At 39.5% G+C, this 23,393-nt stretch overlaps 1 protein-coding gene across 3 annotated transcripts in view; it reads left to right on the forward strand.

Moving 5' to 3' along the window:
- The window catches only part of CNGA3 (cyclic nucleotide gated channel subunit alpha 3), a 31,242-nt gene extending 8,322 nt beyond the window's left edge, over positions 1-22,920 (forward strand). The window contains exons 2-9 of one of the 3 annotated variants that reach the window (XM_032677883.1): positions 943-1,074; positions 4,728-4,844; positions 6,258-6,437; positions 8,038-8,091; positions 12,330-12,461; positions 14,577-14,684; positions 15,425-15,531; positions 18,759-22,920. In XM_032677883.1, coding sequence (XP_032533774.1) covers positions 974-1,074; positions 4,728-4,844; positions 6,258-6,437; positions 8,038-8,091; positions 12,330-12,461; positions 14,577-14,684; positions 15,425-15,531; positions 18,759-20,164 — 2,205 coding nt within the window. In that variant the 5' untranslated portion in view covers positions 943-973 and the 3' untranslated portion in view covers positions 20,165-22,920. The remainder of the gene's footprint in view (positions 1-942; positions 1,075-4,727; positions 4,845-6,257; positions 6,438-8,037; positions 8,092-12,329; positions 12,462-14,576; positions 14,685-15,424; positions 15,532-18,758) is intronic. The other 2 variants (XM_032677881.1, XM_032677882.1) reach the window with 2 other exon arrangements.
- Positions 22,921-23,393: the final 473 nt, after the last annotated feature.

A 23,393-nucleotide genomic window follows, 5' to 3' on the forward strand; every position in this document is an offset into this window, starting at 1 on the left:
GGTGAATATTGTGTAGTCAGTGAGACAGAGGATTTCAGGTGAAAAAGAGACAGTAGGTAGACTGAAGGAGTTAACTGATCCTAAGAGAATTTCATTCTAGTCGTATCCCAAAGAAAAAAGTTTCCTGAAGGGAGTTTCAAAACTTAAATTTTTCTGTTTTAAAAATTCAAAGCTTTCACTGAAAGTCTTTCAGTTCCTTATTTGTAAGACACTTGTCTTGAGCCTTAAAACTTGTTTTGCGAGGATAGATGTGATTTGAATTTGGAAAGGCATTGAAGGTCAAATCTGGAAAGGGATTCAGATCAATATCCTAAAACTTGTAGGAGGTGAGCGGCTAAATATCTTAACAGAGATTGTCTTGAAGCAGTATAATAAAAAATCTGAGTATATGTTTAGTGCAGAGTTTTAATAATATAGAATTACTGCATGGTGTATAATAAGCTGAGGGGTAAGTTTCATTAGTTATCTGCTTGGTTAATATGTATTTTTGGAATAAACAGTTTAGTCACAAAATAGATAAAATTAGCACAAGGGAATCAATGTAAAATGGAATGGGTTGTCCTAGCACATGTATTATCTAGCTATTTTTGGTTGACTTTCTAACTGTAATCTTTTTTTAATGAGATTTTATATGCAATTTCAATGGATAATAGGTATGACAGTGTAGGTATTCATAAAGCTCAGACACTAAAAAGAATACGGTGTCATGTAACCCTTTTTTTAGGGCATGATGAATCTTCTTTGTTACACTTTTACTAGCACTTTTTTTTTTCTATCTACTACAAGTAAATCAAGAAACATGTCATATGTATGTGTAAATATCACTGGCTGTTATTCAAATGGTTGAAATTGCTTTTTACTCTTCTACTGTTTTAATAAAGCACTCTTTTTAGTACTGACCACATTTCTTTTGCAGTCTTCATATTTTTTTTCCCATTTCAGCTGTCATTTAGATGTTGATATGTAAAGCAAAATGGCAAAAATCAACACCCAGCACTCCTACCCTGGTATGCACAGACTGTCTGTCAGAACTACTGATGAAGATATTGAAAGGATTGAAAATGGCTATATCAGGTAATACATTCCTTTCATCAGAGTCAAGAGGACAGATTGCTGCATAATTTGTGGAACTCCTCTAGCACCAGGAATAGGAGCTAGAGTTATGGGAACGTTGTGTCATCTTGTTGACCCTGTGCACTTAACTGACTTAGCAACATATATCCAAAGTACTGAAGAGACAGATGCAGGGAGGTTGCCATGGCTTGCAGTTTTGGAACCAGAAGCTGTACTACCTCAGGAATAAAGCCCATTTTCACCTCATTTGAAATTATACTAACTCATTGAGGAGAAACATCTTTCTGAAGTCACCACACAGATAGCAGGGTGTGTGCTGCTGACAGAGTATGTGGAATTTGGTGAAAAAGAAAAGATCCTTTCAGCACCAGTGAAAAGCCTTGGGAAGTTTTTTTAAATGTAGCCTCTGCAAATTGCCTAGTTCATGTGATAGGGAACATATGTGATGTATAAAGAATATCAACATTTTTGTACTGGATTTTCAGAGTCCATCACTGTACAAAGGAAATAGTTCCTTTACATTTGCCTTCCTGTTTTAATAGTTTTAAAGTGACTGTTTAAACTGTGCCAGTGAGCTTGCACTTACATTTTGCACAGTACCAGTCATTTCTCTAAACTGAGCAAACCCTGCTGGGCCTGCAGGAAGGTGTCTGATGATCCACAGCATTTGTACAGGCTGGAAAAAATGTTCTGCTTTTGTCTTGTTACAGTCAACCACCTCATCTATGTGGACCTTGTCAGAGTGTTTCTTGCTGTTCAAACGTATACCCAGACTGGAGCACTCAAACTCCTGCTGGGCTGATAGGACTGCCTGCTTTATGAGGATTTTTGAATTGCATGCCCCTAGTGTCTACTATGGATGTGATTCCTGCCCTGTTTGAATTGGTCCTTTTTTCCATTTTGCTTTGCTTACATGATACCTTTTGTCATGTGAGCGTACCTATACTAGGGAAAATGGAGCTGCTTCTATTCTGCACAGTATGTCTTGCTTGACTTATTTAGATTTGGAAGAGCCATGTCCCTTTGTCTCTGTTTACAGTGATATCTCACAAACAGGGAAAACACAGAAATAAGATCTTCCTTTCCTTTTTTTTATGTCCTAGTTGCAGAGATATCAGTGATTGGCAGCTCACAAATGGAATTACTGATGGGGATGTGAGAGTGGGGTCATAAAGATTTAACTGTAGGATTGAATTTCTTTGGTCATCTGCAATTTCAGAGGCAATGTCTTGCTTTTGACAGATAGAGGGACTGAAATATGAACTGCACTTATGTCATCATGATGATGGTCTTAAAGAAACATTTATTTCGAAGAAATTTGCTGCTATCAGCATTAGTTACGGGAGTTCATCAAAGATGAAAAGATTTGAAAAAGATAAAAATATAAAAAAGATAAAGATATAGAAAGATAAACCACGAAAAGATAAAAATATAAGAGATAAAAAGATACAATATTACTCTTTAAAAAAGATCTCATATTTAGGGGGTTTGGATTGCTCAAGTGATTGCTAGTAAGTATATACAATACCTTTGTAATACCACTCAAAGAATTTTGGTACAGGTTTTTTAAGTTCAATTTTGTTTTAGAATATGTCTGTACCAAAAGATAGGTCCCATCCAGAATTTTAGCCCTTCTCTATTTTGTAGCAAAATATACAACTATAGACATTGGGAAAAAACCACCAGGTTTTGTATAGTAGCCATTGTCTTCCTTCAGCTCCTGTTGGCTATAGTTCAGCAAAGCAATTAAACACATTACTTAGTTCTCACTAAAGTTAGTGGGTGTTAAATTTATACCTAATGCTAAGGATGTGCTTAAACCCTTTTCTGCTATGATATGAGGCATTATCAAGAAAAAGAATTCACTGCAATGGTTAACGGAGAGCTGCTCCTGATCTTTAAGCTGTCATTCTCATATATGCGGGAGTAAGTGACTTTTGTGCCCATATTTTTACTTCTGTAGCGTGTTATGAAGTTGGATCATTTTGTTAAAATAAAAAATCGACAAAACAAAAAATAACAAATGAATCTCCATTTTAAAAATTCAGCCTCTGCAGAGAAACAGCTCAAATAGGAGAGGCAGCACAATAGACTATAGACACAGGTTGCCTGTCTAAAAGTTGGGGTTCAGCTGTGCGCTGTAGACATCTGGATTTCAGTGCCTTTGTGTGAGAAGGTGTCTATGTTCCTGCTGTCATGAGTGGAGATGTAGTCAGTACTCACAGTCAGCAGCACCCGGGAAACTGTTCAGCTTACCCTGGAGCTGAATAACTCTTAGGCTCATTTGGCTCTGTTGATTATGAGAGAGGTATTCAGTTGACTAAAACAGGCATCTAATGCTATTTGAGATACCATAGGGTATTTGAAGCATTTAGGTGGTGCTAGTGGATGTGAGGAGAGACCTGTGTGCTCTGGAGAGGTCTGATAAAGTATTTTGAAGTATTCCAAATGGTACTAGACTCCTATATTGAGGTAGCTGAATCAAGCTGAAGATAGCCACTGACTATAATGAGAACTTACATACTTATTAGGCACTGCCCAGCAGCAGTATTAGAGTATACACAAAGTGTATATTTGTCTGTAAACAGGAATGGAAGTACTTAAAAATAGCCATGGTAGTGCAGTCTAAAAGATGGACTAGTCCAGCATCCTTTTGCCAGCAGGTCTGTAGGCCAGTGCTCTAGGAAATAGTAAAAAAGGTGGGCAAACTCTACTACATCCAGCTCAGGAGACTTCTTGAGATGAATGCAGGTTCTGTGTATCTGGTAATCCATAATGAATTTCTATTCCATGAGTTCATTGATTTTCCCCTAGAAGCCATGTTAACTTTGGCAGCCACAATATCCTCAGCACTGACAACATAAACTAGATTATAAAAGTATTTCAGTACTAGGCAGTGTCTACTGGTGTTTTGTAATTAGAAGAGAAGTAGAAAACAGTTAACAAGTTGAGAATCCTGGGACTTTCAGGATCTATTTTAGTGTTGTTCTTTGTGTAGAAATAATAAAATTTTAATTCTGTGTTTGTCAGTTTCTCAACTGTGAGTGCACCCCACAAAACTGAGCTGCTAATTATCTTTTTGTGGGCATTCAAAGTGCTGTTGCCAGTTCTTATGAAGATACCACAACTATCATTATAGTCAATATTTTCCTGGCAATACAGATGACCAGACTCATGTGAGAGTTCATGTTTGCATTACAAAGGGGGGAAAAAAAAGATCCTTAGTGGTCGTGATAAAGTCTTGTAAAAGTGAATACAAAAGACTGGAAAACACAGAGAAAATCCTAGGAGTACTAAAAAAAAATTCAGAGTGAACCCTCATAAAGTCCAGGTTCCAGTGATGTAAATTTCAAAACTCCATTACTGAAAGATGAGGCTAAATTTTCATCTCTTTTTCTCAAATGCTGTTTTTTCAAGTGCTCATGAATAGTCTCTAGCTTCTGAGCTTACTGGAACATATGGCAGAGCCTCCCCTGACTTTAATTCACATTGGATGGCCTATGTCGGAACATAGGGTTATCAAACATATGCTATGTTACTAAGAAGACAATTTGCTGCCCTGTTTCCTGATGTAGTAGGTGGAAAGAACTGGTTAGGGGTAAGTCTGGTGAATGCTATATGGAATTCTTAAAAAAAAAAAATTGCCTTTGCAGAACCCATTCACTGTGTGAGGATGCGTCTTCAGAACTGCAGGGAGTCATTTCTGTGGAGGGAAGACATGTATCTGAATCCCAGACGAGCTCATTCACAGGCAGGGGAGCAATGGCAAGGTAACATGCTGACTAGTAGAACTTCCAGCATTAAATTTAATGTGTTGAAAGAGACCACTCACAATTTGGAGTCAAAGAAAGAAGAGCTATCACTTTCCAAAGAAAATGGATGAAGAAAGTCTGTTAAGAAGTAACAGAGGTTGCCTTTGACCTTGATTCTCAACTCTTCACTTATTGCTAGTAAAAATCTTAGAATCTGAGAGAGGCTGAATAAGCCCACACAAAGTTGTCAAATATAAAAAAAATAATTATTTTTACATAATCAGATCTGAAAATATGTTGAATGCTGTGGAAATGCATGAAGTGAGGCCAAACTGTAAAGTAAATGGGTAAGTGTTTGATTCTAGCTGATAGCAGATGCAATGTTACTGTTCTATCAAATAAAACATAACAATGGTTCCCTTTTGGTAGATGGCTCTGGCAAGGGAGGAGACAGGGGATCTTGTGTTGGGAGTGCAAGAGTTTCTCTCGGTTTTTAGAATCCAATTATGTTTATAATGGATTTGGAACCTTAGTCAGCAAAACTGAAGTCAACCATTGGTTTAAACTGTTCACATTACCAGGACTTAAACATAAACCTGAAGTGGAGCTTCAAAAACTTATTGTGTCTGCTTTAAATATTTCTGTCTGAGACTGCAGAGCTCTGCCTTTGGATACCATTATTACACACAATACAGACCATGCTCAGTTTAAGCATAGTGTATTCCAAAGAGCAAAGAAAAAAATTTTTACAAAACTGAGGTCATTTAAAGAGTGTTGTTTACACTTAAGCCTTTTGTATGGGGGAGAATAAACTTCTCTGGTTGTCAGATAGCGACACCACCACGTGTAGATTAAAAAGTGTGCAAAAAGTTGAGTTTAGATGAAAAATGTTTATAGGTGTGCATTTTGTGTAAATTCATACTGAGAACTTCCTTTTTAATCTTTATATTGTTTACCCTTTTTCAGAATAGTTTGAATTATGTGTGTGTCTGGCTACCATTAGGTGTGCTCTGATATACAAGGTAGTTTCTGATGAAAACATAAATGCTAAGCAATTTAAATGTTATGGTATCATAACATGACTCTTGACTGCAAATTCTCAAGGACCTAAAACAAGTGCATCTGATGGACTTCACTGAGTATCTCACATTGAGATGGAAAGGCCCTCATTGACAAGAATATCGTATTGCTCCTGCAATGCTGATACTGTGGACTAGGAACTAATGTGTGAGATATTTTCCTGATCCACTGCAAAAGGTAATCTATGAAATTGAGGGAAGTGACTGGGTTTACGGTTGATCCATCAAGTTTAATTTCATGGCAGCTGGAGAAGTGGAGAAAAATCCTCCTGGGCTGCTGTTTGTGAGAATGTTTTAAGGCGTCTTATGTTCTTGTCTGATTCAGTCAGTTTTGTGTGTCTGTTCCATGCAGGCTGTCACGATTTGTCTTATCCGTAAGGTCATGGGCCACAAGACATTTGCATCATGAAGACCAAAGGCCTGATTCTTTCCTGGAACGTATCAGAGGGCCGGAGCTCGTAGAGGTGTCCAGTAGGCAAAGTAACATCCGCTCCTTTCTGGGTAGCCGTGAGCGGCCTGGGGCAGTAAACAGGTAAGATGTGTTTATACTTTAAATGAAGATGACTGAGGTTATGGTATTTTCTTGGTAATTAGGATCTAAGTTTTATTTTAAGAAGAGGGTAAGGAGCTTAACATGGGAAATGCTGCCTGGGAATCTTCATATAACTGAAGTATTACAGCTTTCAGCAGACTTTCTCTTTCCCCCTCAAATGCACTGTGGCAGAGATCGTGAAGTAAAGGATTCTGGTCATACTGCTTCAGGCAGAATGATTTCTCAGAACTGGAATTTTATCATAGGCAAGCAGTGCAACTTGATGTTGCTAAACTCATCTCTACTGAGGATGAATGTGATTTTTATTTCAAGAATCCAGAATATTGCTAGCTATGGCTTTTCAGGACATTAATATTAAAGCACATTATCTGCAAGTATTAGGAAACTTCAAACAAGCAGTTGTGTTGTTATACCTACTCAGGAATTCATCTGCAAATGTTACAGAAGGCTTCTGATGCAGAAATGACAAAGTCTTTTGGCTGCTGACTTCACTTATTACTACATACTCAGTCTTTGGTATGAAAGACAGGTTCAGTGTTATCTTAATTTTTTTTTCCAATAGAGCAACAGAGGCTTGCAAGAGAAAACTTTATGTTTTTTGACTTGCTGGATTATTATTGCTTTATAGACATATGATACAGTGTTTTAAGTTTAACTCCAGCTAGAAGAGGCAAAAATGAAGTCCCAAAACAAAAGCTGACTTTCTGTTTATTATACTTTGAAGCAGAGACTCCCATTTTTAAATTTGTTTTTTTCTGCATAGTTAAGGATCGGTAGGTAAGCAAGTAATAAGACAATTTGTTTCAAAATCTCAGCTAGTCATTCAGATTAAAGCAAAAATCTTTGAAAGGCTGTGCATGGTACAGGTTACCTTGATTCATTGTGGTCCAGCACAGCCTTATTATCTTCACTTGATCTACTCCTTGGAAATTCAGCTCAAAAGCACATATTGAATTAGCCAGACTATTGTCTCATTTCTCAGATGTCTGGATCGGTAGCAATTGATCAGTAGCAACTTCAGATTTGAAGTAATTAGAGAGGACAGCATTGATCCTGGGCCAAGAGACCTCTACATAAGGCTATTCAAAGTGAATTTGAGAGTATCCATCCTTGCCTTCTCAGTTTTACACTGTTGCTGCTTGACAGTAAATCCCAGTTGTTATATCCTGAAGGCTTAATTCTGCAGCAATGGTAGGTATGCTCATTACTTATCCACAAGCCTCGACGCTGCATTCATGAAGATGAGTTGAAAGGACTGAAGAAAGCTTAAAATAGCAGCCCCATGAGTAAAAGGCTAAAAATAGTGAGGTGCATATTGCCATGCACTGATACACCTAAGAACAAGCTTCAGGCATCAAATCTGGTCACAAATGGGTATGCAAAGCACACGGTGAAGAGAATCTGGTGCCTTGAAGCAGTTATGCAAAGAGGCTTATCACAGCAGTCAAAGTTGACCTTCCTAATCTTATCAGTGCATATGTGAGGTGCTAGTAAATTAGTCTGTCATGTCTGTGAACACGTGCATGAAATACCAACAGTCTTTACACTCTTTAATGTGTTTTATTTAACTTGCTTTCAGTCACTGGCCTTTGGCCAGGTTTAATGTCAACTATAGCAACAACACCAATGAAGAGTAAGTACTGATAACTTCCAAACATCTTTCTATACTACTGGCACCTTGTCTTTTTCCCTTTCCAGCCTAGTAACATTTGTAGTTACTGTAGTTACTCCTTAGCTCTCACTAAGCCTTTCCTAGGAATATAGTTTTATTATAGAGAATGGTCTAGTTTTCTTAGTATGAAAAACATACTAAGTCTGAAGTTACCATTTCCTCTCAAGGACTGAATTTGATCAAGAATTCAGTCGCTACCTCCTGTAGTTCAGCTGGCTGATTTTACTGCATCACCAATTGATTTATTAATTCTTCAGTTTTTAAATTAGATTCATGTATTAATTTTCTAATAGTGATTTTTCTCTTTTAACATACTGGTCCCTTTTTGCAAATCAAGTGCCTCAAAAATTTCAGATTGTCAAATGAGAAGTGGATACTGGTCAGGGTACCAAGAAAACACTTCTGTGTGCATCCTTTAAAGTGTGTTCAGATATTGTGTTCAGCAGATATTGTTGTTTTAGAGAGAGTCAAAGGCACCATATTAAGGCTGGTATTGTAAAAGAAGCTCTAACAGAAGCTGTCCTTTTGTTTTGTCTGTTTTATATAATTGACAAGCTATTTCACAGTGTTACACCAAAGAGAAATTTATTGAACAATGTGACGAGCTCCTGTAATTTAAAATCACCCAACACCAATGTTTGTTTCTTGCTCAGCTGTTGGAGGACATATCTGCTCTTTAGTATCCAGCAGCAGATCTGTTCTCACGCATGATGATAGTAAATTTTTTTCATTGTTTTCCAAATGAAAGCAAAAAAAAATAAAGACAGCTTCTGATTGTGTCAAAAATACTTTTAGAACACTCTTGGGGTTTATTTTCTCAAAATAATTTTGTCATAGGCAAGTTCAAATTGAACATTTTAAATGATGCTGCAAAACCTTTGTGCACATATGTGGACAAGAACTTTTCCGCCTCCTAAATCAACTTTTTGGTTTTGTTTGCATAACTTTTATTAAAAAGGAAAATTTGTGTGCAGTGAACAGTGAGAGAAATGTGTAGATTTTTATTCAGACTGGTATAAAAGAAGTGCTATAAGCCTGCAGCTTAGCCTCTGAGATGGGGCCCAAAGGATTGATTAGGATGGAAATACTTCTATCTTTCTCTGTTTCTGGCAATGACTCATGTACCTTGGGCAAGACTTTCATCCTTCCAATTTTTCGTCATTTTTAAATAAATACAGTACCTGTCTGTCTACCTGCCTGACAGTCTGAAACCTACTTGATTTTCAAAGTACTTGACAGATGAGAAATGCAAATATTTGACTAATTCAAAGACTATGACAGTGTTTTTATGAGGCTGATGAAGATGTTTTCCAAGTCTAAAACTGCGGAAACACAGAATGGATGCTGCTCTGTTGGGGTAAAAAATGGCAAACACAAACAACTGTTTTATTAGTTACTGCATTCCAGTTTCCTCAGTGGCACTGATAAAGAAAAACAAATGAATGTCTTTTTTAAGCTTTTTTAAGACCTAAGTATGCCAGGTCTTGGGGAACTGTTGGCGATGCTTTCAAGTCTTTGATTATGACCAATCTTTTTGTCCGAGTGACTTCCATGCAAATAGGTGGGAGTGTGGTAAGGTGGGAGGTATGATAATGGAAAGATGCACAGAGGCCACATAAATGGAAGAAACTCAATTATGAAAGATACCTGTAGTTGACAGATGAGTTTGTAGAAGATCTCAGGCCAGAGAAAAATAATTATTGGCATGAGATGCTGTGTTAAAATAATGTTTTTTCACTTTTTAAAAATAAACCATAAACACAGGAGGGAGCTGGAATGGTCAAAATATTCCCTCCAAAGTTCAACGCCACCAGGACTTTTCGATTGATTCTCTACCTCAACCTACTTTTCCCTGCATAACAAGATCCACAAATGTATAGCCCTACCCTTTGCAAATTCTGTTTACTTATAACTGTTGGTGAGAATGACAGACATTTTAAATCTTGAAGAGCTACATTGATGTTGATAACAGCAACTGTGAATTGCCTTTAAGATCAGACACCATTTATAGTAATCTGCAGTGAAATCCTGAATGTTTTTTAAAGAGGAAGGAGTTTTGGGGCCAGATTTGAAAATGAAGCCATAAAGTCCAGGGCAGTCAGTAAGCAGAGAAATAGATACTTGAGCAGCAGTTCCCACTGCTGTGTAAGAAGCAGCCTTGGTAAATGAAAAGCTGTTTCTTTGATTTGAGATGCATTCATAAATAGAAGATCAGTCAAGCTAAAGGTTCTTTTTTCCTTCAGTCATACTCCCTTGCAGTGTATAATTTTGAAAGTTTCAGTGGTGTTGGTCAGCTTGGTAGATATTTCCCTGGATGTGGCGAAGTGTAGGATCTCAGCATTTTTTACCAAATGAGCCTGGGCTTTCCAAATCACACTGTGTTGCTCCATCACTATGGAAATGTCTAAGGGTAAGAATTAGAACAGGTGCTCATTGCTAACAGGTGAAAGCTGCTACTATCTTAAAATTGGTGACTATTGTCTTCTCCTTTGGAGTGCTTCTTTCTCCCTGTAACAAGCACATTCCTAGACATGCCTGCCATTCACAGCCTAGACCTTTCTGATCTGAGCAGTATGAGCAGGTATGTGTGAAAAGCACAAGTCCTGTTTTTCACCTGTTATTCCATACTCTGCCTTTGCTGTGGGATGTGGCTGTCATTGAACTAATGTATCCTTTCTTGACACCGGTGCAAAGGGAGGCTCAGACCCAGTCTCAGCAGTTCAGAGAACATGAAACTCCCATGGGAGCTAGAGTCCCTGGCTTTCATCCAAAACAGACATTATCTGTGGGGAGTTATGTTTAAATATGCATTATCCACATATACTGTAGTGTCAGGAACAGTTTTAGGCTTTTCTGTCTCATGGGGACACTTTCTTCTTCAAGGACTGGACAAATTTCAAATAAAAAGAAGGAGATCTCAGGCAATCCATTACATGATTCTTGACCAAGGCATGTATAAAATTTAGCTTTAAGATTATGTATTGGCAGAATCTTAAGAGAGATGTTAACTTTCTGCAGTTTTGAAAAGGATTTGTGGACCTATCTGCTATAAGTTAATATAGATCTGACTTGCCCCATTCTTAGGTTTGTCTGAACAGAAGAGTCTTGAACTATCTTTATATCTGGCTTATCACATTCTAATGAGCTTGAACAGTATGAAAATCCATGTTTGGAGTTAAATTTTGAAGCCTGAGTCAGTGCTGGGTACTTTGGAATGTTAGAATATATCGTGTTAAATGGTCCCTATTTTGCTTTATTGAATGGAAAGCGATTAATTAACTTGGAGACTATCATGATTCCATCAGGTCTGGGCAAAATTCCCATTGATTTTAAGAAAGGTTGGAACTTCATGCTTAATGCTCAGCCTTTGAATACTGTGGCAATGGAAAATGGGCAGAGCAATTTGAGCATAGCTCCTCTGACCAAGCACAGACACTTGCATCTGAGCCAGGCAACCCGTTCTTCTATTACAGTTGATGGAAAGCAAAGAAATCCTTTTGGAGCTCAAGTCATCTTGCGGACTCGTGGACTATGCCACATGGAATGTCTCATAGATATAATAGATCTCTACCTCTTACATGCAACTAAAATAGGATGGCTTAATCATGTTGACTATAAAGCATTTATAAAATGACTACTGTATAGTTAAGTGAGACACACTTCTTTTCTCTACATTTGCTGATTTTGTTCAGATATTGTCTGGAATTCTTCAAGGCAGTTGTTAAAACCAGAGGTAATTAAGTAATTATAGCTTTGCTGATTTCAAAGAACCATGAGAGAAAATTGAGCGTCATTTTGTTTAATTACTATTAAAGCTTCAGACAATCACAGTGAGGTTTTAGCTATGCAAAGGATGTTGACAGTTTGTTAAGCCATTTCAAGTTTTTTCATAATTTGATAGATTTTTTTTTAAAATGCCTGGGTTCTAAAGAATGAAACAAATTGAGAGCGTTTACTTAAAATCATCCTGGTACACTGATGTCTGAAAAGGTCAAGAAAGTGTGGGTGACTAATGCAGAGAATCAGCCAGCTGGTTACCTGATGTGAGAGTGTGGTGCTGCCAGGGTGAGAGGTCTCAGCTGGATCCCCGTCCTACTCTGTCTGGAGAGTAGTCTAGTTTCCTCTACCTCAACATCCCCCCTCTCCCTAAACTGCTTCAGTATTGGTAATATTGCTAAGCTTTGCATTATGTTGTACAGCAAAAAGGAAGAAAAGAAAGAGGTTAAAGAGGAGAAAAAAGAGGAAAAGAAAGAGGAAAAGAAAGAGGAAAAGAAAGAGGAAAAGAAAGATGACAAAAAAGATGACAAAAAAGATGATAAAAAAAAGGAAGAGTAAGTATAAAGAACAAATATGTGCTTGTAACATACCTCCCTGCACTACAAAACATGGTATGGCATTTCATCATAACACTTTCACTATCACTGTTCTGTGGACTGCAGAACCTTAGCCTGTCAAGTCTTTAATACGTTTTCCACTTTGGAAAGGTTTCAACTGCTTGGCAAAGTTGTTACGTCTTGAAGACCTGTGTTTAGACCTGTGTCACGATCAGCTTCCTATGTCAGTAAAAGGGAATTGAGCTGCCTTTGGTCACTTTGATTTGAAGATCACTTTTTTACTATAAGGACATTTTAGGACAGCAGCCTGCTTTGCAGAGCTGCACAGACTTTTCATTGTTCTAAAATGACTCAGAGTCCATAATGACTCAGAGCAGATGAACCAAAACTCAAGTTCATCTTACCGAGAATCTTACATGTAGAAAATTAAAGATTTGCTAGTAAGTTTAGTTATTTCACTGACTAGTATATTTAATTACTTAATATGGTGCAGTTGATGGCTAGTGATCACTGAAGTTTGCTTCTGTTTGTTAGGTGATGACGTATTTCTGCAACAAAATGAGATCATTTGAAGGCTTTGCTCTTGCTTTGTCACTCTAAAGCTGACACAAGCATAGTACAATTTAGTATTAGCAGTTATTAAAAGCAACAATGGAAGCAGATGAAAAAAGAGAATGCATTTGGTTGGACTTCACAGTTAAGGAGTATGTTACAGTAATATACTGTAAATTTATATGTATGTGTGTATATAGTGGCATATGCTATGTAGTCATGGGGACATGTAGTTAGGAATCATTTCCAAAAGGAATCTGCTTGATCTCAAGACCTTTACTTTCTCAGTAAATGCTTTGTTTGATTAGAAAGCCTTTGTTCTAAGGCTTTCTTTTGGCTTCAATTACTGTGTAGTGAAAGCCTGAGCTTTGAAGTACCCAAAAGCATTTTGAAACATTTTGGCAGAAAAAATTAATGTATGCTAGAAGGTAGTGTACTCCATCGTATAAACACCATATTTCATGGTCACCAGTTTTGAGGTGGTAATCAGTTTTTTAGAAGAAATGGTTTAAAACTTGTAGTGAAGACAGTAAAGTAAATACTTTTTGGCTTAAAGCTGCTTCCTTTACTAACATTGTTTGGACATGCAGCTGACAGCAGTGATAATATCAGAAATACACACAAATATGAAATAAATATTCAGTGCTTTTTAATAGATTTTCATTCTTGGAGATGAGGAAAAGTCGCACAAATACATATTAGTGCATTTCCTGGTCATATGTTCCCCACACTATTATACGTTCATAGGGCACACTTGTCACTGTTGGAATAACTTTTACAGCTTTGGACCTCCCAATCCACTAATATGTATTTCCTCTGATTACGTGCCTAATTACTGTCTATTCCATATCAACCTTTCTTGTGCTGAGGAAAGGGACTTCTGAGCACACTCTGTATGTGTCATTAGCCATGCTGTTCTTTAAATCTTTAAATTCCAGACCTGTATGCTTCCTTTAGCATCACTTCCTTGTTGTGAGGCCTAGGGAGCCAGGACTGTGAATGTGTGAAATTTGCCTTTACATACCCAGCCGTGTTTTAGCCCTAGTCACACGCACTATATGTGCATATGCACATAGAGATTCTTACTCGTATAAACATGTATTTGAATACATATGTGTTTTACTTGTTTAAATGCGTGCTTATGTGGTTATTTCCATAATAGAATTTGCCAAAAATAAAAAAAATTATCTGCAAAGGAAGGCTCTTTCTCTAGCAGTGGAACATAACCTTCTAACTGGAGTGATAGTAAGAAACATTTAACAATTAACTTTTTTCCAGTGGGGGGCTTATACACAAAGGTTTCAGCCTGGATGATGTGAATGTCTGGGTTTTTCTTCCCACTCTTACTTACATTTTCCAAAGTTGGGTCAAACAAAGAAATAGAGCTTGTCAGATGGGATGCAGCTAATGCTTGGTATCCGGTCTGGGCTGCCTGCATGGATACTTTCTCTTCTCAGGCAGCTGTGAGTTCCTCACAAGATGAGCAGCCTCCAGAAGAGGGAGATCCAGCAGGTTGCTTGTTTACATTTCCAGTGTAAACCTGCATGTTTTCCTTTCCAGGCCAAAAAAAGAGATCTTTGTGATAGATCCTTCAAGCAATCTGTACTACAACTGGCTGACCATAATTGCTGCACCCGTGTTCTATAACTGGTGTATGCTAGTGTGCAGGTATGGATTTCCGTTAATAATAATTCTATGTTTCAATCATTGTGTTTCCCATGTAAATCACCCCCTTACCTCCCTGCAGTATCTTTTGGGTGGCTTACTTAGAAGATTTACCATTCATATACCCTTAGGGATATACGGTATGTCTACCACTGGGAATAGATGGCCAGTGTTTCTTTTTTTATCTTTTAGTCTAAAAACAGGTGGTTGTAACTTGCAATAAGTGTCCTCATGAGCACTGGTGCGGCCTTTGTGTGCCACCTGCTGGCTGGCGGCTGAGGTGTGTTCTGGCCACTGCCAGGGATGAGGGCTTCTCATCTCACAGGAGAGAACAGAAGGGAGGGGTGGGGGCAGTGGTGGGGCGTCTTAAATTAATATAATGCATCTCTAGAGATGAGGACGGCTTGCAACTGAGAAACAAACCTTGTATTTGGGCATTGTCTTAATGGAGATGTGTAGCCCACGAAACCCGATGCATTTTTAATGGGATATGTTTAGGGATATGTTTAATCCTCCGTAAGTGCACTTGCATGGCATGTATGTGTTTGAGTTTTATTCCTGGCCTGAACACCTTTGAATTCTGAAAGATCTTAGTGTCTGTTCAGACATGGCTCTAGCCATGGAGATATGGTGCCTGTAATTTTTCAGTTCTAACAATGTGCGCTAACATGCTGCTAGGACACATACTGCAAATACTCTGTGCAGTTGGTGTAATTTTTTTTTTTTAATCTTTGTTTCTTTAGAGCCTGCTTTGATGAGCTACAAATGGACCATGTTAAATTATGGCTGTTCTTGGATTATTGTTCTGATATCATCTATTTTTTTGACATGTTTGTCAGATTCAGAACAGGTGAGTCTTTCTGGGATTTTGGGTGTTTTCAAATACTACTTGTATATAAAGGCTGGAAACAGAAATTTCCCTGTGAGGTCTGACCAGTGTAATATCCTGTCTCTGGCAGACCCCAACAGTGGAGGCTTTGGAAAGATGAAGTGGCTGAGCAGTTTGGATTTGTTCTTCACTTGTCTCTAAATTCAGTTCTATCAGTGCTGAATAGGCATACCAGAAGCTGACTGAATAGCCACTGTAAGAGGCTGTGTGGGGAAGGGACAATAGGGCATTTTGGGCAAGAAATGAACTGTACCACACAAGTACTGTTTTCTTAACCAAGTTGTGCAGCATCCTGGTCAGAAGCGTCAGCTGAATTGCTCAAGCGCAAGAGCCTGGCACCAATGTCAGCCTTCAGTCTGTGGTCTTCTGCCTGGAACCAGCAGTGCCTCCCACTGTATTTTCTGCAGCCTCTGTGAGGTCCTGGCCAGATCTGCCACTGCCTGGTGCTAGGTTAGGGTTAACCCAGGCCCCTTCGTTTAGGTCTTTCCTTCCTGGAGGAAGTGCGAACTTAAAGGATCTGTGAGGACTGTGCCATGTCATGCTAAGTGGTTCTCTTCAGCTTCCCATTCGTGATTCTGTAATCCTGGCAGGCTGAGAAGATTTCCTATTTGAGCATGCTCAGCTGATACAGATTCTAACCTTATAGGGATATCTGTTTTTAGCTAAATGAGGTCATAATATAGGCCTAAGCAAGGACATACAGTGATCCATAACATTAAATTGCTGTAGTACCCCTTGATACACTTTGATGCTTGCACTTTGGTCCACTCAGGCAGTGCCTGGACACGCTAGGAAGACAGCAGGGGGTGGGTGTTGTTCATGGTGTTGTTGTTGGAGCTGCCTGAAAGAACTTACAAGCTGTCATGGTAGCTGGTCTCAGGGCCAGAAAGTGTTTCCTGTCTTGTTCTATTGACCGGTACAGACAAAGCCTCAAAATGCCTTGAAAGGGTCCAAACCCACACTGATCATTAAAACGAGAGTCCTTTTAAATCTTTCATTTTAACATGTTATCTATTTATTTATTTTTAGTTATTTATTTAATTAAAACTGTACTGACAGCTTGACAATAATTATGGCTTGTGAAAAGTTATAAACATAATTACAAGACAGGGGCTAAAAATGCTATCATGTGGGAAGCACACAACTCATGGCAAGCCAAATTCTTGAACTTAGCAAGTACCTTGTTCAAAAGGAAAGTAAATTTCAGATACCAGCCTAAATCACAAGACTGCTGTATTTGGGGTAGGGGAAGGGGGGCTTCATCTTCTTTGTGTAGTTAGAATGCCAACTGTGCCAACTAAATTTACCTTCTGCAGTTTTATCTGTTATTGTAATGAGAAAGAATCGAGCAGAAATTGGGCATCTCCAGGCAATACAAGTTATAAATTTCCATGGGCTGCCCTGATAATTATGTCTTAAAGCGTGGTTAGGTTGAATTTGCGAGTGTGGATTGGAACCGCAGAATCACAGCAGTGATCTCCTGAACACTTCAGTGCAGGTGTCTGCTGCAATTTCATGCACTCCAATAAAGAATTCACTTCTTTTAGGTGCCAAAATCTTTCTCATAACAACCCCTCCTGGCTCTACCTTTGCCTGCTGCCTTTTTCTCTAAGTCTGCAGGGTCCATCTGCCCTGGGGACAGAGGTCCTGGAAGCCTTTGGGGAAGAGTCTGACTTCCTGCTGCCTGAGGGCAGGGCCTGGCTTTGAACTGGGATTTAGGTAGCCCCATGAGTACTCTAATCCATATCAGCTTCTCCGTGGGGCATTTCTGTCTAACTGCAGGGCCAGTTTCACTGTGTTTCACCTATTTGGTGACTATGCACTGTGAAACAGAAAAGATTCATGTCTCAGCAGCTGGTTGTGTTTAGCATACTCTATGTTTTGATGTTTTCAAAAGGTTTTACTGTAAGACTTCAGTTCCATGAGGGGACAAAGAGAGCTGAGGGGGTTTATCTCCCTTCAGGAGGAAGGCATTTTCAAAGTTATTTTTCACAACTTTGAGTTAGAAATTCATCTGCCTGGCCAACTTTTCTGTTTAGTTGCATAACTGTTAGTAAGGACATATTTGACCAGCTTTTTCAGCAGTTTTCTGGGATGTAACACATTAACGGCACAGGAAATACTTCCATTTGTAGGCACCATCAGTTTGCAGATATCCAAAGCCAGATACACACATGAGGCATCTCTATAGATCTACTACACATTCCAGAAGTATAGCTGTGCTGTGTAGGGCACAAAGAAATGAAGCTTGGTCTTCCTCAGCAGATACTTCCCTGAAAAAGCTGTAGGTTGCTTGTAGATTGCTAAGGGATTAGTAAAATGTGATAATCCCTCACATACAGGGAATGTTTTGTTTTCTTCTCAGTGGACTTTTCCTCCTGAGTGGCCCAGTGGGCAGACAGTTGGATATCTCCACTTGAAATTGCAGCAAGTATTTTGCATTGCATAGGCTGTTCCTTGTGGAAAATTTTCAATGCCTTGAGCTTTCAGAGTTACCAAAGAGCACTATGGCTGTACTGTCTGCAGTAAAGGTCTCTAACTAAGTTTATATCTCCTTGTAATCTTTTTAAATCTAATATTTTCAAAATCATTTGAATGAATATCAATGTGCAACATTCTAGCTCTCTCACTGGAAACACTAAAAGAGCAAACCAAGGAAAATCCTGTCAGTTTTACATTGGACAGAAGAGGAAAAGCATGGCTCAGGGAGCGGGTCACTGAGTATCTATATTGTTTGGAAAAAAGTTTCCAATGATCCATTATACCTACTTATTCTTGGTATTTATTTAAAAATATTTCTCTCTGATTTTATACACAATTGCTTAACACTTGCTTAACTTTATTTATGACTCATGCCAATGATTCATAAAAAATGAGACATTTGAATCTCCCGTCTCCTTTTGCAAAGATACTTAGAGGAAAAAAATACAGCTGTCCCAGAGTAGAGTAGAAAACTTCAGGGAGCACTGTGGTAATAATAGAGTCATTATCATTAATCATTATATATCAGCTTTGAAACTTGATTGAAATATTTAAATTTTTAGTTAAATGACCTCATACTATATGAATGTCTGTATCCGTAACAGTAAAAATTTTAACGTTCTCAGCTATCTGAAATGTAAGTCACTCAGTACTGTTGATGGTATTTTTATTCTAACAAGTAAAATCTGTATTTTTATTCTCTGAAGGCTTCCTTGAACAAGGCTTGCTAGTTAAGGATGAAAAGAAATTACGAGAACATTATACCAAAACGTTGCAGTTCAAACTGGATGTGCTGTCTCTTCTGCCAACCGACCTGGCTTATTTGAAACTCGGTTTGAACTACCCTGAACTACGATTTAACCGCTTGCTGAGGATTGCTCGGCTGTTTGAGTTTTTTGACCGTACTGAGACCAGGACAAATTATCCAAACATGTTTCGTATTGGAAATCTTGTGTTGTACATCCTTATCATCATCCACTGGAATGCGTGTATATACTTTGCGATTTCGAAGGTCATTGGATTTGGAACCGACACTTGGGTCTATCCCAACATTTCCATTCCAGAGTATGCACGCCTGTCTAGGAAGTACATTTACAGTCTGTACTGGTCGACGCTCACACTGACAACTATTGGAGAAACACCTCCCCCGGTGAAAGACGAAGAGTATCTCTTTGTGGTCATTGACTTCCTGGTGGGTGTGCTGATCTTTGCTACCATTGTTGGTAACGTCGGCTCCATGATTTCTAACATGAATGCTTCCAGGGCTGAATTCCAGGCCAAAGTGGATTCTATTAAACAGTACATGCAATTCCGAAAAGTGACTAAGGATTTGGAAGCCAGGGTTATTAAGTGGTTTGATTACCTCTGGACCAACAAGAAAACAGTGGATGAGAAGGAAGTTCTCAAAAATCTGCCTGACAAGTTGAAGGCTGAAATTGCCATCAATGTCCATTTGGACACGCTAAAGAAAGTGCGTATATTCCAGGATTGTGAAGCTGGACTTCTCATTGAGCTGGTACTGAAACTGAAACCTACCGTCTTCAGTCCTGGGGACTACATTTGTAAAAAAGGAGATATTGGAAGAGAAATGTACATTATTAAAGAGGGAAAATTGGCTGTGGTGGCAGATGATGGCATAACCCAATTTGTAGTCCTAAGCGATGGCAGCTACTTTGGTGAAATCAGCATCTTAAACATCAAAGGTAGCAAATCTGGCAATAGAAGGACAGCCAACATTAGGAGTATTGGTTATTCTGATTTGTTCTGCTTGTCTAAAGATGATTTAATGGAAGCCCTCACAGAGTATCCAGAAGCCAAAAAGGCTCTGGAAGAGAAAGGGCGTCAAATTCTGATGAAAGACAATTTAATAGATGAGGAGGCAGCAAAAGCAGGAGCTGACCCAAAAGACTTGGAAGAAAAAGTAGGAAGACTTGAAACAGCTCTGGATACGCTGCAGACTAGGTTTGCGAGGCTCATGGCAGAATACACTGCATCTCAACAAAAGGTGAAGCAGAGACTTTCCAGAGTAGAAACTCGAGTGAAAAAATATGGTAGTGGCAGCTTATCAGTTGCAGAAGCAGAGGCTGAAAAACCTGAGGAGAAAAAGCAGTAATGGAGCATTTATATTTCCTCATTTATTCGAGAAAGTTGAAGCACTGAAAGCCATAAATGTATGTAAATATGTGTGTGCATACATAGACATGATTATTTTTATATGAACTCAAGAGAATGGTTTTTAGCACTTTTAACTGAAGCAGTATTTCTTTGCAAATAGAACACTGTCACCATCTTCTTAGGGGGAAATTTGGACTGGCTCTTGGGTACTTTTTTGTACTGGGAGTGGGTTTCTTACAAGTTATGCTCAGAATGTCTGTTTTGTTTGGTACCTGTAGGCCTTGACACACTGTCTCTTCCCATACATCTCGTGTTAAGAAGGCATCGTACTTGAAGTAGAAGGAATTGGGTTTTTTCTTTTTTAAGGGCTTAAAAATATTTATAGGGTACCTGCTGTACTTTGCTACCTTAGTAGCTGATTAAATGCACGGACAGAATCCGGGTTTCTCAAAATCTTTGTTCTTTCGCAGTGTAGAGTCTGTGCAAACAGTTGTCCAACAGCAAAGCAGCATCACTTACCTGGGCATTGCCGTGCAGCCCTGCAGTGTATGAAACAGCCATGCATCTGGACGCGTTAGTCTAATTCTTTCTAATGAGCTGGGCTCTGCACAAAGGACCATGCTGAGAGAGTAGCAGTGCTTATTCATGTCCTTTCTGGCATGGTCTGTGACAGCCTTTGCTGCTCTGCAACTGCAACTGTGAAATCCCCCCCTTTTGTTTTTCTTAGCACAGTTCCATCCCCACTGGTAAAACACTCACTTGGGAGTCCCCAAAAGCTCACTGGTGGAAGGCAGCTGGGGCAGTATGGCTTCACCAAACCTGGGAAGAGAGGGCCCTGGTGCATGCAGTTCCTGTATATGGGATGTTGAGTGAATTCCCTGTCAGCAAGCGGGCAGTCCCAGAGGGAGGCTATGGAGAAACTGTGTGGACTGGCAGGGTAGGCTGTCCCTGCCTGCTAGCCAGCTTTCTCCCACAACAGGGTTTCTGTGAGGCAGGGAACAAGCGCCATGTTGCAAAGTCATTCCAGTCACTTCTTCCTTTTTCTTCTTTTAAGAACAGGTGCCTACTCCACCTCTCTTTCCTATTTACTGCCATCCTTTCTCCAAAGTAGTTGTCACACTACCACATTTCTGTTAGTTAGGGAGAATGCAGGCCACATTTGCTCAGGTTGTGTTGGTTGATTTTCTGCTTGCTGCAGAGTAATTGTCTGGCTCTGAGTTGAATACACGTCTGGTCCACTCAGCCTGTTGTGATATTCAGGTTGGCACTGAGGTTTCTTGCTCTGTCACACTGCAACCTCAGGATTTGCATCCTGCACACCTCTCTTAGCTTTCTCCAGCCTCCTGCTCCCAGTTTCTTTCTAGGCCTCTCTCCCTCCCATTGAGGGGATTTTTTTAGTATTCTCCTGCTGGGAAGATACTAGCTTTCATTTTTTGCTGTACAGTATTTTTCTGTCATGTAACTTTCCCTATGTTACTATCCTCCCTTACCGCACTGCTTTTTGCAAAGCATGGAGTAGCACAGTCTGTTCAGCACCCATGGCACAGGAGCTGGATTCTCCAATGGCATTAGGTATTACCATGGGCACTGCTCTGACTTTTCAATTGTCCTCAGTCCTGACTGAGGAGCCCTAATAGCATGTGGGATTGATGGCCTGTGGGAGAATTGGTGAGAAATCCACTGAGGGTGGTTTAACTGCATGGTAGTGGAATAAAAAGAGGTGGTTTTACTAAACTGAATACAACTGCTCAGAGTAAGCACTTGTCTCTGGGCAAGCAGCTGTCCCCCTTCTATTGACACTTTTGAGCCTAGTGACGGAGATAAATCTGTCAGTAACTAAGGAACAGGGCTTTGCCAGCAACACTGGACCATTGGGTAGTAATGTCCACACATGGCCCATGTCTAAACTCCTGTTATCATTGGCTTAGAAGACAACTACACTTAGGTATCTACTGTAGACTGGTCTTAACTTCTATTATCAAAATTTCCACTGATGGTAACAAGTGGTTTGGAAAGTAGTTGAGACCTGTATGTGGCCAGTGGCATTGAGGAGTATTGGTCTGTCAGCTGAATTTTGTCCTTATTTTCTTTAAGGGTTTGAGACAATGGCGAGGTCAGAGAGGCTGCTTTTGGCAGGGTCTAGTGCCCTCACTACCCCTGAGGAAAGCAGGGTTGAGGTGGAGCTGGGTGTGGGCTCATGGCAGTGGACCATGGCAAGCACAAATGGGGCAGTCACAGGCTGCTGCACCTGCAACTTTCACCTCGTAAGAGAGGCAGGTACTGCACTCACCTGTGGCTGATGTTCACTGCTGTATTACTCCTACACCACATCTGGTAGGTGTTTTGTACTTATTGACATGTTCTACATCGGTCATCATTCTCTGTAAATATCTATCTACCCAGCATAGTACAGCTGTTCCAGCCCAATAGGTATATACAAGTAAAGCTGTTTAAAGTACTGTTTATACCTGTTTAAAAACCTTACAAACACAAGACTGCTTCTTTACCTGATGGATCAGAACAGCCTAATCTACCAGTTAAATACATATTTGCTATTCCCTTTCCATGCCTCTTGGTCTGGTTTTCATATGCCAGAAAAAGAGCATTGTGATGCTACTGGTTTCAGTCACTTTGAAACATACAGCTTCTGGCATGACGACATCACATCCTTTGATATCAGTTTATCTCTGTAAGATTTTTTTTCCCCTTCTTTAATGTGGCTACAGCATGTACATTAAAATATTTTGAGTAATGTTCAAGCAACTCTGTGTTTTCTCTTACCTATATCACTACAGATGTTAGTATTTCATGACAGACTTTGATCATTTCAACATTACATGGCCTGGAAAATCGTTAGCTGGAACAGAGATCTGAAGTGACAGAAAGCTAAGTGGGAATGGTGTTCTCCCCTCACTGCAGGGCAGCTGGCATGCAGCTTTGTTCTGGTGCCCAGTTTTGACACCATCACTGTGTTTGCAGATACCACTCAGGCACATGAACCCAACCACCCCCCCACTGCCTGAGGGGTGTCAGGTCTGTGAGGCACAGAGACTGATGGGCTCTTCATGCAGCTGCCACCTGGCTCCTGTCCTCCCCTTCCCCAGCTCCATGCAGGGCAGCACAGCAGGGACAGTGTTTTGTCTAGCAGAAATAAGTGTTAACAGCTTTCTGCTACTTGCACACACATCACCTACCAAAAATTACCTGGCAGGGGCTGGGCTGGGCCT

The sequence above is a fragment of the Chiroxiphia lanceolata genome, chromosome 2 (genome assembly GCF_009829145.1).
Source record: "Chiroxiphia lanceolata isolate bChiLan1 chromosome 2, bChiLan1.pri, whole genome shotgun sequence".
Taxonomy (NCBI): domain Eukaryota; kingdom Metazoa; phylum Chordata; class Aves; order Passeriformes; family Pipridae; genus Chiroxiphia; species Chiroxiphia lanceolata.